This window comes from Myotis davidii, unplaced genomic scaffold, assembly GCF_000327345.1.
Source record: "Myotis davidii unplaced genomic scaffold, ASM32734v1 scaffold53, whole genome shotgun sequence".
In the NCBI taxonomy this organism is placed as follows: domain Eukaryota; kingdom Metazoa; phylum Chordata; class Mammalia; order Chiroptera; family Vespertilionidae; genus Myotis; species Myotis davidii.
Genome location: NW_006286140.1, coordinates 4,394,900 through 4,407,794, shown reverse-complemented (window position 1 = coordinate 4,407,794; position 12,895 = coordinate 4,394,900). Strand labels below are relative to the sequence as shown.

Below are 12,895 nucleotides of genomic sequence, written 5' to 3'. Positions count from 1 at the left end.
TAAAATAAAATATTGTAAAATTAGCTTTTACAAAAACAGAACTAGAATTGTATTTCTTTCAAACCAAAATCTCATCAGGTTAATAAATACATATTTATTAAATGATTATTATGTGTAGGACAGCTTGGATCTCTAAGGCAATAAAAACAGCCCCAACCTTCTATCTGCATTCACTTACTTATCAAACTTTGACTCTAAATGAACATGATTTTCTATGGGTAAATGTTCTCAGTTGGGGGGAAGGTGCTAATCACGTTCTGCGCATTGTCCCTTTAGGACTGAATAAAGCCTCACAGTGAGAAAAGCGTGCCATGTGTCGGGCCCAGGAGTAAGCCTGACATGCAGCTTCGAGAAGCCCAGATTCCAGAGGCGTGGCTTCCACTCCGTTCCGTAAAGAATATCTGACTCTGGGTGGTCACCAGGGGAACCAAAAGTCCCAGTCTTCCCAGGACTGAGGGGCCAGCAGAGTCCCTGGCAAAGCAGGAAGACTGGTCACTCCAGTGGTCACCTCTTCTCTCACTACCCAAGTTCTCCTCTCAGAATTGAAGATGCTTAAATTCAGTGAAACCTGGTCATAAATCATACTACGAGTTCATACACTGCACTGTGATATGGATTATTCCATACACTTCATGCCAGTGGGGACAGATGCTATGTTTGCTGGTGTGCAAGCGATGTATGTTTGGTCTTACACCTAAAATATTCCTGTTGGAGAGAGACCCTGACAGATCTTGGGCACCTATACCACCACTCCTTCCCCACTCTCTAATATTCCTCCTGAGACATCAAAGTAGGGTCGCCCCAACATTTCCTGGTAAAATTGGGGCGAGCCTCATACTCTGGCCCAAATGTGCCACTTCTTAACTACCGCTGTTTCACACAAGAGCTAGAGTTCAGGTTCTGGTCCTCTCCCCCAGCACCAGGGCTGTAGAAGCTCTTCAGGGACAAGCACGTTGCTTCTCACTTCTCTGCCCTAAGACGGCTGTGGGCTCTACTCAGCTCTACCACTAACTCTGTGACCCTGGAGGCAGCCAGCAAACACCTCCCTGATTCTGCTTCCTCACCTGTAAATTGGCCGGGCGCCCATGGCCTGCAACGTTGGCAAACGAAGATCGGAAATCACACCAAAACCCAAAGCCACCCAAGTGCCGATGTGTCCAGGTGGCTTTCTGATTTACAAAACCTTACGTTGGCTGTGCACATGTGTTAAAACACACACACACTTCAGAATATCAAGTCTCTGCTGATATAAACAAAAAGCAATTCTCTCTTCAGAAATATTTCCTTTATATAACCGTCTTTATTCAGTCACAAACTAATTTTTAGCCATCTGATTTGAACAAATTCTCTCCTCCCAAGGCACTTGATTGAGGGCACAGTATTGTAGCATATAATTCATTATCATCATCATTATTTTCCACAACATTTAATACCCTGTTTCTTTCTCCAGGTAGAATATTACCCAACAGAAATCCCCAGAAGGAGCCACAGCACATTCATATCAAAGACAGAAAACTGTCTCCGTGTTTGCTTTCCTACAGGAAAGTTCAACTAATACAAAGTCAGATCGAATCAGCCCTGAAAGGAAACAGGACAGGCAGCCCCTGGTGGCCGTGACCTTTAACACCTCCGTGAAATGAGGGAAGAAAAGAGCCAAGCATCAGCTTCTGACCAAACTTCTATGTAACTTTAAACTACTCCTTTAAGCCACTATTTCTTTAGGAAACATTCTTCTGCCTCGAGGCTTTGAACTCGGGGCTGATTCCTCAGGGCCGTCCCTGGACAAGCAGGGGCGCCTGTGAAATGGGAAGAGATCTGGGAACGGCAGCCCCTCCGAGACTCCTGGTGGGCGCGTCCAGGCGGCTTTCTGATTGACAATTTTGGCTCAATTCAGAAGAGAAAAGATGGAAGAGAGACATCCCTGGGGAAAGGTGCAGCCTACTTCGGGGCAAGGCTGGCTTTTGGTCCCTTCAAGTGTTCACAGTTGGCCCTCCTGGCTCGTACAGTTTTCGGTACCTGAAAAGCAGCCTCCGACCCTGCTCCTCCGTGGTCTCTGAGTGCAGTTATTGTGTTCGAAACAGTCATGTCCCAAGTCAAAGGATTTGGGGCTTCCCCAGGAACAGCTCTATGTGGTACGTTCTGGTTTGATGAGCCTCTGACAAGTCTCAGCAGTCACCTGCTAACGTCCGGAGCAGATGTCCGGGTCCCAGTGTCCACATGTCCGGGGCTGGAAATCATACCAGGAAAGCAGCCCAGATGGACTGTTGCTGCAACTCTGGCCCATTCACCACTCAAACGTCCTATAAAATATTAAAACAGGTTAACTGGACGTGGCGGATTTAGCGGTACGAAAAGGCTTTATAAAATACTCCCTGAACTTTTATTAAAAAAAAAAAAAAAAGATGCATGTAAACATCGCCTCCAAGTCACAGAAGAACCCTGGAACCTTGTCATCTCATCTTCCGATGTTTTGCAGTTTTCCGTATCCAGCTTTCCTTGGGGATATCAGTCCGTTTTTTTCCTATTAACTGAGTTCTGAGGCTGCCTTTGAATATGAGCTTGTGGTCTGATTGGCAGAAACAGTATTATCAGGAGACTGAGGATGTGTAAATAAAAGTACATGGACCTAGGAATAAAAACACACAAAAGTTATATTTCAAACAAGGACACGAATGGGAAACGTCACAGGAACGGGACTGCATCATCTGCAGGGTGAAGACGAGGCACTGCTTTCGGAGGAGGGGGCATGTTTTAACTCAGGCTCGTCCTGGTCCCCCCCACAGATACTCCCTTTGGTGGAGAGAGGGACAGGGATGGACTGAAACTACAGAACCAGGCAGAGCAAAGCAAGCAGCCCGCTGTGAATAGGCCTGCGTACGATGTCTTGTCAATGTAATAAGACTCCGAGAATGAACCCACAAAAGCCAGAACTCAAAGTATATAGATGCACAGGACCAAATTCAAACTCTATACTATTATGTTCCCCACACACAAAGGCAATGGATACTTGAGCCCACGTGCTCTACTCAAGGGCACAGAGTTCTTCTCGGTTTATTAGGAGCCAGAAGAATCCAAACTTTGAAAACCTACTCCATGACTCTGAAAATAACTTTCATCCAAACGTATAAGAAGCAGGTTTTGCTTCTGATGTTTGTGGACTTTTACTGCATAAGTGTGGTATTCAGCACACTGGGTACAATGTAGACAATAAGCACTGGGCATATCAATAAAAGAAAGAAATTAGAAACAGGTTACATTGGTACAACTGTTCTATATCCACTCGGAAAAGTCAGACTTATACTTTCTCCAATGCTTTTTGAAGAGCAAAGGAAAATAATGTTAAAAAGGGAGGAAAATAATGTTAAAAAGGGAGAAAAATCCCATAGTTGATCTATGTATCATTCCTCATGCTGTCAGGCGTATTAGAATCACGTAACTTGAGCACCCCCTGAACTTCCCGACCCTTTAGCAAAAGGAATGTCTCCCTGAACATGTCTACAGAATAGTCAAGAAGCAAACGAATTTTGACTATCACAGTAGCAAACGAACCTTCATTTATTCTTTTAATGAGGTTGTACTGTTGAGAATGCACCAACGCATTAAGCTAGGGTCTACAGAAAGGCAAAGGCGCTGCCTCTTCTCTTGGGAGTAGAAAACAAGACAAGTACAGGAGTAACAGGAATGTGTTTTTTATGTTCAACAAACCCCTATTGTTGCTATTGTTATTGCTCTTACATTCTACCAGTCACTATACAAATATTGTGGTAGAGTGGATAATGCCCCTTTAAAGATATCCACACACTAATCCTCAGAATCTGTGAACATATTGCCTTACATGGCAAATGGGACTTGCAGATGGATCAAGTTCAGGATCTTAAAATGGAGAGATCATTCAGGATTTCTGGGTTGGCCAGTGTAATCCTCTAGTAAGAAGTATGCAGGACAAGTCGTAGTGAGAAACAGGAGATGTGAGGATGGAGTCAGGGGTTGAAGTGATGTACTTTTAAAGACTGGGGAAAGGTTCAGGACACAGGCAGCTTCCATAAGCTTCCTTTAGAAATTGTTAAGGGAACAACTTATTTTGTGATTCCATGTAAATTTTAGATTTATTTATTCTAGCCGGTGTGACTCAGTGGTTGAGTGTTGACCTATGAACCAGGAGGTCACGGTTCCCCGTCAGGGCACATGCCCAGATTCCAGGCTCAATCCCCAGTGGGGGGTGTGCAGTAGGTAGCAGATCCATGATTCTCTCTCATCATTGATGTTTCTCTTTCTCCCTCTCCCTGCCTCTCTGAAATCAACAAAAATATTTATAAAAGAGTATTTGAGTTTTAGAAAAAAGATTTATTCTAGTTCTGTAAAGAATGCCATTGGCAGTTTGATAGAATTTGCATTACATCTATCAATTGCTTGGATCAACTTACAATGTATGGACATTATAAGACTGTTAATTCTTATGGTATGTATCCTTCCATTTACTTGTATCTTCTTTAGTGTCCTATAGTTTTCCTAGGTATTTTTTAATGCACTTATACTAGTAAATGGGGTTGTTTCCTTAATTTTCTAATAGTTCATTATCGGTGTATAAAAATGCAACCAATTTCTAATTATTAGTTTTATATCCTGCCATTTTCTAAATTCTTGTATCAGTTCTAGTTTTGTTTTGTGTGTGTGTGTGTGTAATTTTAGGGTTGTCTATATATACAGAATGGGGCAAACGTAGGTTTACAGCTATGAGTACAAAAAGTTTATTCTTGTATTGTTTATAAATTATTGTATTACTTTCTCCTTTTTTCCATTGCTTTCCAGAGAGAGTGGGGGAAAAGGAGGGAGGTGGGAGAGAGAGAAAATCAATGTGAGAGTGACACATTGATTTGTTGCCTCCTATACACACCCTGACCAGGAAGGGGCGCAAACCTGCAATCTAGGTAAGTGCCCCTGACCGGGAATCAATCCCATGACCCTTCAGTGCAAGGGCTGACACTCTTAACTACTGAGCCCACCAGCCAGGGAGAATTATTGTATGATTTTCCATACAAACATCTGTAAATCTTCTTTTGTCCCACCCTGTAGTATCATGTCATCTGTATATAACGACAGTTTTACTTATTTCTTTCCAATTTGGGTGCCTTTCATTTCTTTTTTCTTATCTGACTGCTGTGGCTAGCGAGGACTTCTAATACTATGTTGAATGCCGATATTCTAGGATTTTTATGGTGGCAAAAATGGGCATCTTTGTCTTGTTCCTGATCTTAAAGAAAAAGCTTTCAGCTTTTCACCATCGAATATGATATTAGCGATGGATTTGTCAAATATAGCCTTTATTATGTTAAGGTATGTCCTTTGTATCCCCACTTTGCGGAGAGTTATTTTTTAATCATAAATGCATGTTAGATTTTATCAATGGCTTTTTCTTCATCTGTTGATATGATCATATGATTTTTACCCTTCATTATGTGTATGAGGTGTGTCATGTTAATTAATTTGCATTATTGAACCAACCTTGCATCCTGGGGACAAATCCCACTTGATCAAAGTGTATAATATGTTTAATGTACTGCTCTATTTGGTTTGTTGAGGGTTTTTGCATCCATGTTCATCAGGGAAATTGGCCTATAATATTGTCTTCTTCTTTTATTTTTTTTATTTTTGTAGTGTCTGTGTCTGTTTTTGGTATCCGGATAAAGCTGGCCTCATAAAAATACTTCGGGAGCCATCCCTCTTTTTCAAATATTTGGAATATCTTGAGGAGGATAGTTATTAATGCTTCTTTGAATGTTGGGAACAATTTGCCTGTGAAGCCAACCAGTCCAGAACTTTTGTTTGTTGGGAGTTTTTTTCATTGTTGATTAAATGTCTTTACTAGTAATTGGTCTGGTTCAGATTTTCTGTTTTCTTCCTGATTCAGCCTTTGAAGATTATATGTTTTTATGAATTTATCCATTTCTTCCAGGTTGTCCAGTTTGTCAGCATATAATCGTTTGTAGTATTTCCTTATAATCCTTTTTATTTCTGTGGTGTCAGTTGTCAATTTTCCTCTTTTATTTCTTATTTTATGTAGGCCTTCTTTCTGTTTTTTTTTTCTTAATGAGTATGACTAAGTGTTCTACAATTTTGTTTCTCTTTTCAAAGGCAAGCTTTTGTTCCTGTGATATTTTCTTTTTGAAATTTTGACTATTTTGTTTATTTTTAATGATCTTGCTTTTAATCCTCACCCAAGGGTATTTTTTTTTTCATTGATATTTAGAGTGGAAGGGAGAGGGGGAGAGAGAGAGAAACATTGATGTGAGAGAGACACATCAATTGGTTCCCTCCCGCACACGCCCTGTCTGGGGCTGGGGATCGAACCTGCGACCAAGGTACGTGCCCTTGACTGGAATAGAACCCAAGGGCCAATGCTCTAACCACTGAGAAAAACTGGCCAGAGTTCCACTTGATCTTTACTATTTCCTCCTAGTTACATTAGGCTTTGTTTATTCTTTTTCTAGTTCCTTTAGGTATAAGGTTAGACTGTTTATTTGATATTTTCTTGTTTCTTGTTATAGGCCTGTACTGCTATAAATTTCCCTCTTAGATGTACTTTGGCTATGTTCCATAGCAATGTGTGCAGTCATTGTATTTTCATTTTCATCTTAAATTCATTGAGACTTGTTTTGTGCCTAACACATGGTCTGTCCTGGAAAATGTTCCATGTGCACTTAAAAGAATGTATATTCTTCTGCTTTTGGGTGAAGTGTACTAAAAATATCAAGTCCATCTGGTCTAATGTGTCCTTTAAGGCCCCTGTTTCCTTCTTGATATTCTGTCTGGTTGATCTATTAATATGATGATGTCAATGGGCTGTTAACATCCCCTACTACACATTGCTGTATTACTAGCAATCTCCATCTTTATGTCTATCAATATTTGCTTTATAATTTAGGTGTTCCTACATTGGGTGCATAGATGTTTACAAGAATTATATTCTCTTGTTGTATTGTTCCCTTTATCAATATGAAATACCCTTCTTTGTCTCTTGTTATAGTCCTTAATTTGAGGTCTACTTTGGCTGATATATGTATTGCTCCTAGCTCTTTTTTTATTTCCTTTTGTGTGGAATACCTTTATCCATTCCTTTACTTTCGGTCTTTGTGTGACTTTTGATCTAAGTGGATCTCTTAGACACCAATGTACGGGTCTTTTTTTTTTCTTACCCATTCAGCCACCCCATATTTCTTATTGTAGCATTTAGTACATTTACATGTAAAGTAATTATTTATAGGTATTAATTATTGCCACTTTATTGTTTTCTAATTATTTTTGTAGTTTTTCCCTGTTCCTTTCATATTTTCTTGCTTTTTTCTCTTGTGTTGATGCCTTTTTATGGATTCACTTCTTTTTTTCTTGTATATCTCTTGTAAATTTTTGGTTTTTGCAGTTACCATGTGCTTCCTATAAACCAAGTTATGTTTATAGCAATCAGTTTTAAGTTGATGGTTGCTTATGTCTGAACACATTCTCAAATCACTAGTTTTTACCCACCCTGTGTATATTTGTTTTTGTCATTATTTTTTACTTCTATTGTGTCTATGTGTTAGTGTGTACCCCTTAATTTATTGTTGTAACTACACATAATCTTCCTACTTTTGTCTTTTAACCTTTGTAATAGCTTTATAATTGGTTAATCCACCGTTTTACTGTTTGCTTTTGCCAGTGAGAATATTTTTCTCTCTTGTATTTTCTCATCTTTTCTACTTTAAAAAGTCCCTTTATCATTTTCTGTAATACTGATTTATTGGTGATAAAATTCTTTTGTTTTTTCTTGTCTGTGAAATTCTTTATCTCATCTATAATTCATATTGATAGCCATTCTGGATAGAGTGATCTTGGTTGTAGGTCTTAGCTTTCCATCTCTTTGACCTACAGACTAAGGAATTTAAAGCTGAGATTTGAAGTCACTATAGAATGGAAACTGACTAGACAGAAAAAATGAAACACATCTGAAATTTAAGGTTAAGCAGTGAAGGACATACTGAGACAAGGATATACATACAACTGTGGCTCACTGCTGAAATTAGCTCCAAAGAAGGTAAAGTCTGGGATGCAACCAGCCCCTCCTCCACTAAAAGTCCATGCAGGTTTAATTTCTTTTATAAGATTTAGTGATTCGCTTAAGAGATTCTGAAAACACTTTTTGAAGAGACAATCTATAAGAGTTGTTGGTAATATATGGCTACTTCAATTCCAATTAATTAAAATGAGATAAAATTGACATTTCATTTTCTCCATCACACTAGCCAGGTTTCAAATGCTCAATGGCCACATGTGCTGGTGGTCAATGTATTGGACAGCATTTCTGTCACCGTAGACACGTCTATTAAACAGAGCTGCTCCGGATAAGGAATTTAAGTTATATATACAGGCATACCTCGGAGGTTCTATGGGGTCAGTTTGGACCACAATGAATATTTCAATAAAGTGAGTCACACAATTTTTTTATTCTCCACTGCATTTAAAAGTTATATTTACAATTGTAGTCTATTAAGTATGTACCTTAATTTAAATATACTTTATTGCTAAAAAATGCTAACCATCCTCTGAGCCTTCAGCAAGTCATAATCTTTTTGCTGGTGGAGGGTCTTACCTTCAATTTATACAATTGGCAATATCTGAGAAGCACAATAAAATGAGGTGTGCCTGTGTAAGTTGCTTTGAGAACAAGATAAAACATTAGGCTGAAGCATCTGAAATTGACAAAGTTAACAGAAATGTCAACTTCACCCTAAACAAAGGAGTTTTTGTTTTAATCGTTTAGATTGGTTTCAGAAAGAAGTGGGAATCTACTTAGGAGTCATCTGGATTGATGATTATTTGACTCTTACCCTAGAGCCCGGCCTAAGTGTAGGAATTAGCAGACTTTCATTGGTTAAATGCATGTCATCCCAAATAAATCACCATTTAGTGTGATCCCCAAGCAGTAATTTTCTTCCAAAATAACGTGTCCTAAAGAAATGTTTAGTAACTGTACTATTCATCTTGCTGTTAAAGGAACTCAGGTCTAGCACTTATTTGCTGTGTGAGTTTTGTTAAATTACTCACCCTCTCTGAGACTCCACTTCCTCATATGACAAATAGGGATACTGACAACTACCCTTCTCTTCTCAGCTCAACACCCTCTACCTGGGATTGATTCTGGTTCTGCAAACTCTCGGGTTTCTTGAGTCTTCAATGCACAGAGCTTCCTCCCAAGGGGGCTTGTCTCTGCTGTTGTCTATGTTTAGAGCAAATCCACAGTGTTCCACCTCACCCACCACCCTCACCCACGCTGTGCCTGCTTCACTCCTACGATGCAGTTTTCAGGACTTTAGCTCAAATGCCACTTCCTCCTAAAAGCCACCTTTGAGGCTCAGTCTGAGTCAGATTCCTGTTACTGTTCTCTTAAATCTTTGTACCATTCACTCATTGTGATGTTAGTGTATACTTACAAATTTGTCAATTACCACCTGTCTCTTCCAACAAGCTATCCCCTTCATGAGAGCAGGAACGAGTTCTACATTTTGCTCACCATTTTAGTCCCAGCTTCTAGAACAGTGCCCAGCACACTGTAGGTATTAAATAGCTTTGAGTTGAATACGGGCATTTCTATTATAATATGATACATATGTTTTTCCTGAAAAAATCTCACATTCAGCAGTATTCTGTTGCTTAAAGTACCTGGGCTTATGGGGGGACACCATATGAGAAGCAGACAACTCAAAACTTATGAGACTTTGTAACCAGAACAAATAGCACCTAAGTCAGCAAGCTGGACAGCCCAGGTAGATGCTCAATGGAGCTGCAGGCTGCTCGGGGAGGCGGGGGGTGGGGGGAATAAAACATAGGAGGCAATGAAGGCAAATGCTGGCTGGAGGGCACTGGAAGCAGGGGAAGGGGAATGGAGCTGTGAGACTGTGGGCTGCCCCAGGTGGAACACGGGGGAGGGAAAACCAGCTGAGAGCCAGCATGGTGGGGGGTGCCTCTAGGAGAGGGAGCCCAGGGAAGAGGTGCTCAATTTCAGGTGTCTTAAATAAAGCTGAGTGCCCCCTACCTCTGTAGTGGCTGAAATAAGGGCTCCCGCTCCCCCTCCCCTAGAGATTATCATTCTTTTCCTACTATACTGGTATCTCTTATCTAGAAAAATGTGTATATTAGTAAAACCCAACTCAATTTCCAGGTTACACTCCTATGACCTAATGAGTACGTAGGAACAGTTTTATTGATGAGTGTTGTATAGTTTTCTCTATCTGAAAAAAATCACCCTGTGACACCCATACTGGGTAGTATCTCTGATCATTTCTGACCAGTGAATCAACCACAGAAAATACCCAACTTACAAATAAGGCATGTTTGCATTGCTTATTTCGAAGTCACTTTTCTGACCATAGCTATGCTCCAAAGCTACTCTACAAAAGCCTGTGCAAACCATTACATAAATACAAGTTACCATTTACTGAAAACAAACTATATGCCAGGCACCCACGAGTCCTTCCCACATCTGCCTAGTTCAGTCCTAACAAAGGTGCCTTGAGGTGGATTCTATTCTTAGCCTCATTTTACAGTTGAGAAAATAAAAGGTGAAAGAGGTTAGAAACTTGCCAGAGGTCACACAACCACAATTTTGGAAGTAGTGGAGAAATGCAACTAATTCAACATAAGAACGAAACTAGGAGAGTGAGCAAGAAGAGGTTTGAACAACCTCTTCCCCAAAGGCCTCTTGTCTCTGGTGTGACCTTCCCCTCCATCCTAAATTCCACCTACTCCCCTCCACGTGTACCACGTGCCACATAAGTCCCATGCGCATCCAACAGAACTGCCGTCTCCCAGGACACAGCCTCCTGCAGGCCACTCAGATCAGCCACTCCCAGCATGGGCAGCGCCCCTGCACCTGCCACTCGTCCTGCTCTCAGAATGGCCCACGGTCTCCAACACAGCCTCGCCCCAGGAAGAAGAGGCTAAGGCGGCAGCTTCATCCTCTGAGTAACTCAGGTCCATCCCTTCAAAATCCACTACCATAAGCGGCCCTTAATTGTGTTACGAATGGCTGAAGGACTTGCGTCAGTTTTGCTAATGTACTGTTGTTTGTGAGTTGGGATTTCTAGGATGACCATGTCCATTCAATGGCCTTTTTTAGGAATTGAAGCCACATTTAGAAATTGTTAGTACTGGTTGATTCAATTGACTGAGTCCTGTGTCAAACACAGAGAAAACACATGTTTACTGAACAGCGGCTGAGAACGCGGGAACTTACCTGTATAAACTGATGGTGGGTTCAACTGCCAACATGACAAAGGGCGCCACTGTGTAGGAGACGGCCAGCTGCGTGGCAGCCCAGGTGGCCACGTCATAAGCAACCTTGAGGCCTTTCGAAGAAAGGAAGTAATGTCTACAGTTGTTCCTCACCTGCCAGGCAAAGGGGAAGGTAAAAAATAAAACACAACTGAGACTCTGCTCAAGCAGGTGCACCTTGGGAACATAAGGTCTCGGAAACACCGACCGTCTGAGTTCTATTTTCAACTAAAAATACCATCGTGGTATTTACAATTATTTAAAGAACTAAGCAAAAGCAATTTTTTCTTTTTTAACATCTCCCAGAGAAAAGCACTATTTAAAAAGTTGGCACTTATCCTTCCAGACTTATTCTATTCATATATACTCACTTTATATTTTCAATGGCATCAATATAATCTTTCGTCCTAGCTGGTTTGACTCAGTGGATAGAGCATTGGCCTCAGGACTGAAGGGTCCCAGGTTCAATCCCAGTCAAGGGCATATGCCTGGGTTTCAGGCTTGATCCCCAGTGGAGGAGGGTGGGAAGGCGTGCAGGAGGCAGCCAACCAATGATTCTCTCTCATCACTGATGTTTCTCTCTCTCTCTCTCTCTCCCTCTCCGTTCCTCTCTGAAATAAATAAAAATATATTTTAAAAAAATAATCTTTCATCTGCTTTTCTTATAAAGATTTTTAAATTGATTGTTATAGAGAGGAAGGAAGAGAGAGAATCATCGATAGGCTGCCTCCTGCACACCCCCTACCAGGAATCAAGCCTGTAACCTGGGCATGTGCCCTAACCGGGAGTCAAACTGCTGATCTTTTGGTGCCGGGGTCGATGCTCAACCAACAGAGCCACAGCGGACAGTACTTAATAGGTCATGATGTGGTGTTTTTTCCTTTCATATCAGTAAGTATTAATCCCCAATACAATTATAAGTTAATAATGGAAAAGTGAGCTTGGGTCCCACCCTCTGCTGTAGTGAACAATTCTGTGATGCTACCCTCGTAGACAAATCTCTGCAGTGTTTCCTAATTATTTCCTTTGAATAACAGTAATAAAGTAACATTAGCATTAATGATAAGAGCAGCTCCCATTTACGGAGTGCTCACTGCATGCCAAGCTTGTGTTAATGCTTACCCGTATGATTCTCTCGGCAAGCCTATCACGTGAGCATCATTATACCCTTTTGACAGACAGGGAAACTAAGAAATTCTTTGAAATAGACAATGCTGGGTTCAAAAGATATACTCATGTGGAGGTCTTCTGACACATGTGACTAGATTTGCTCCAGAAAGACACCTAATCTCCAGATCCGAGAAGCAAAGGCAGAGCTGAAACCAAGGCTGGCTGATTGGTAGGTCAGCCCCAAAGCAGGTGGCTGGTGAGTGGACTCCTCTCCTCATTCTGGGTTCCTCCGGACAGAAGCCCGAGGTCCATCCATGGTGGGGGCAGCGTGGGCAAGCATGTAGGAGATTATATTCCCAAGTCTAAGGCACTTCATACCTATTTGATTATATTCTGTTTGGGGGACAAAAAAAGGAGGGGTGGGGGGCGGAATACTCTTCTATGAACCCTCTCTGCTCCAACCCCACCTTACTAATTTGTA

General features: G+C 41.0%; 1 protein-coding gene across 2 annotated transcripts in view; it reads right to left on the bottom strand.

The window, feature by feature from the left end:
* Positions 1–1,280: 1,280 nt before the first annotated feature.
* MBOAT1 (membrane bound O-acyltransferase domain containing 1) overlaps positions 1,281–12,895 on the bottom strand; it is a 51,061-nt gene continuing 39,446 nt past the window's right edge. For both annotated transcript variants that reach the window (XM_015559741.1, XM_015559740.1), the window contains 2 exons: positions 11,267–11,418; positions 1,281–2,626 (listed from right to left, as the gene is read on the bottom strand). In XM_015559741.1, coding sequence (XP_015415227.1) covers positions 2,506–2,626; positions 11,267–11,418 — 273 coding nt within the window. In that variant the 3' untranslated portion in view covers positions 1,281–2,505. The remainder of the gene's footprint in view (positions 2,627–11,266; positions 11,419–12,895) is intronic.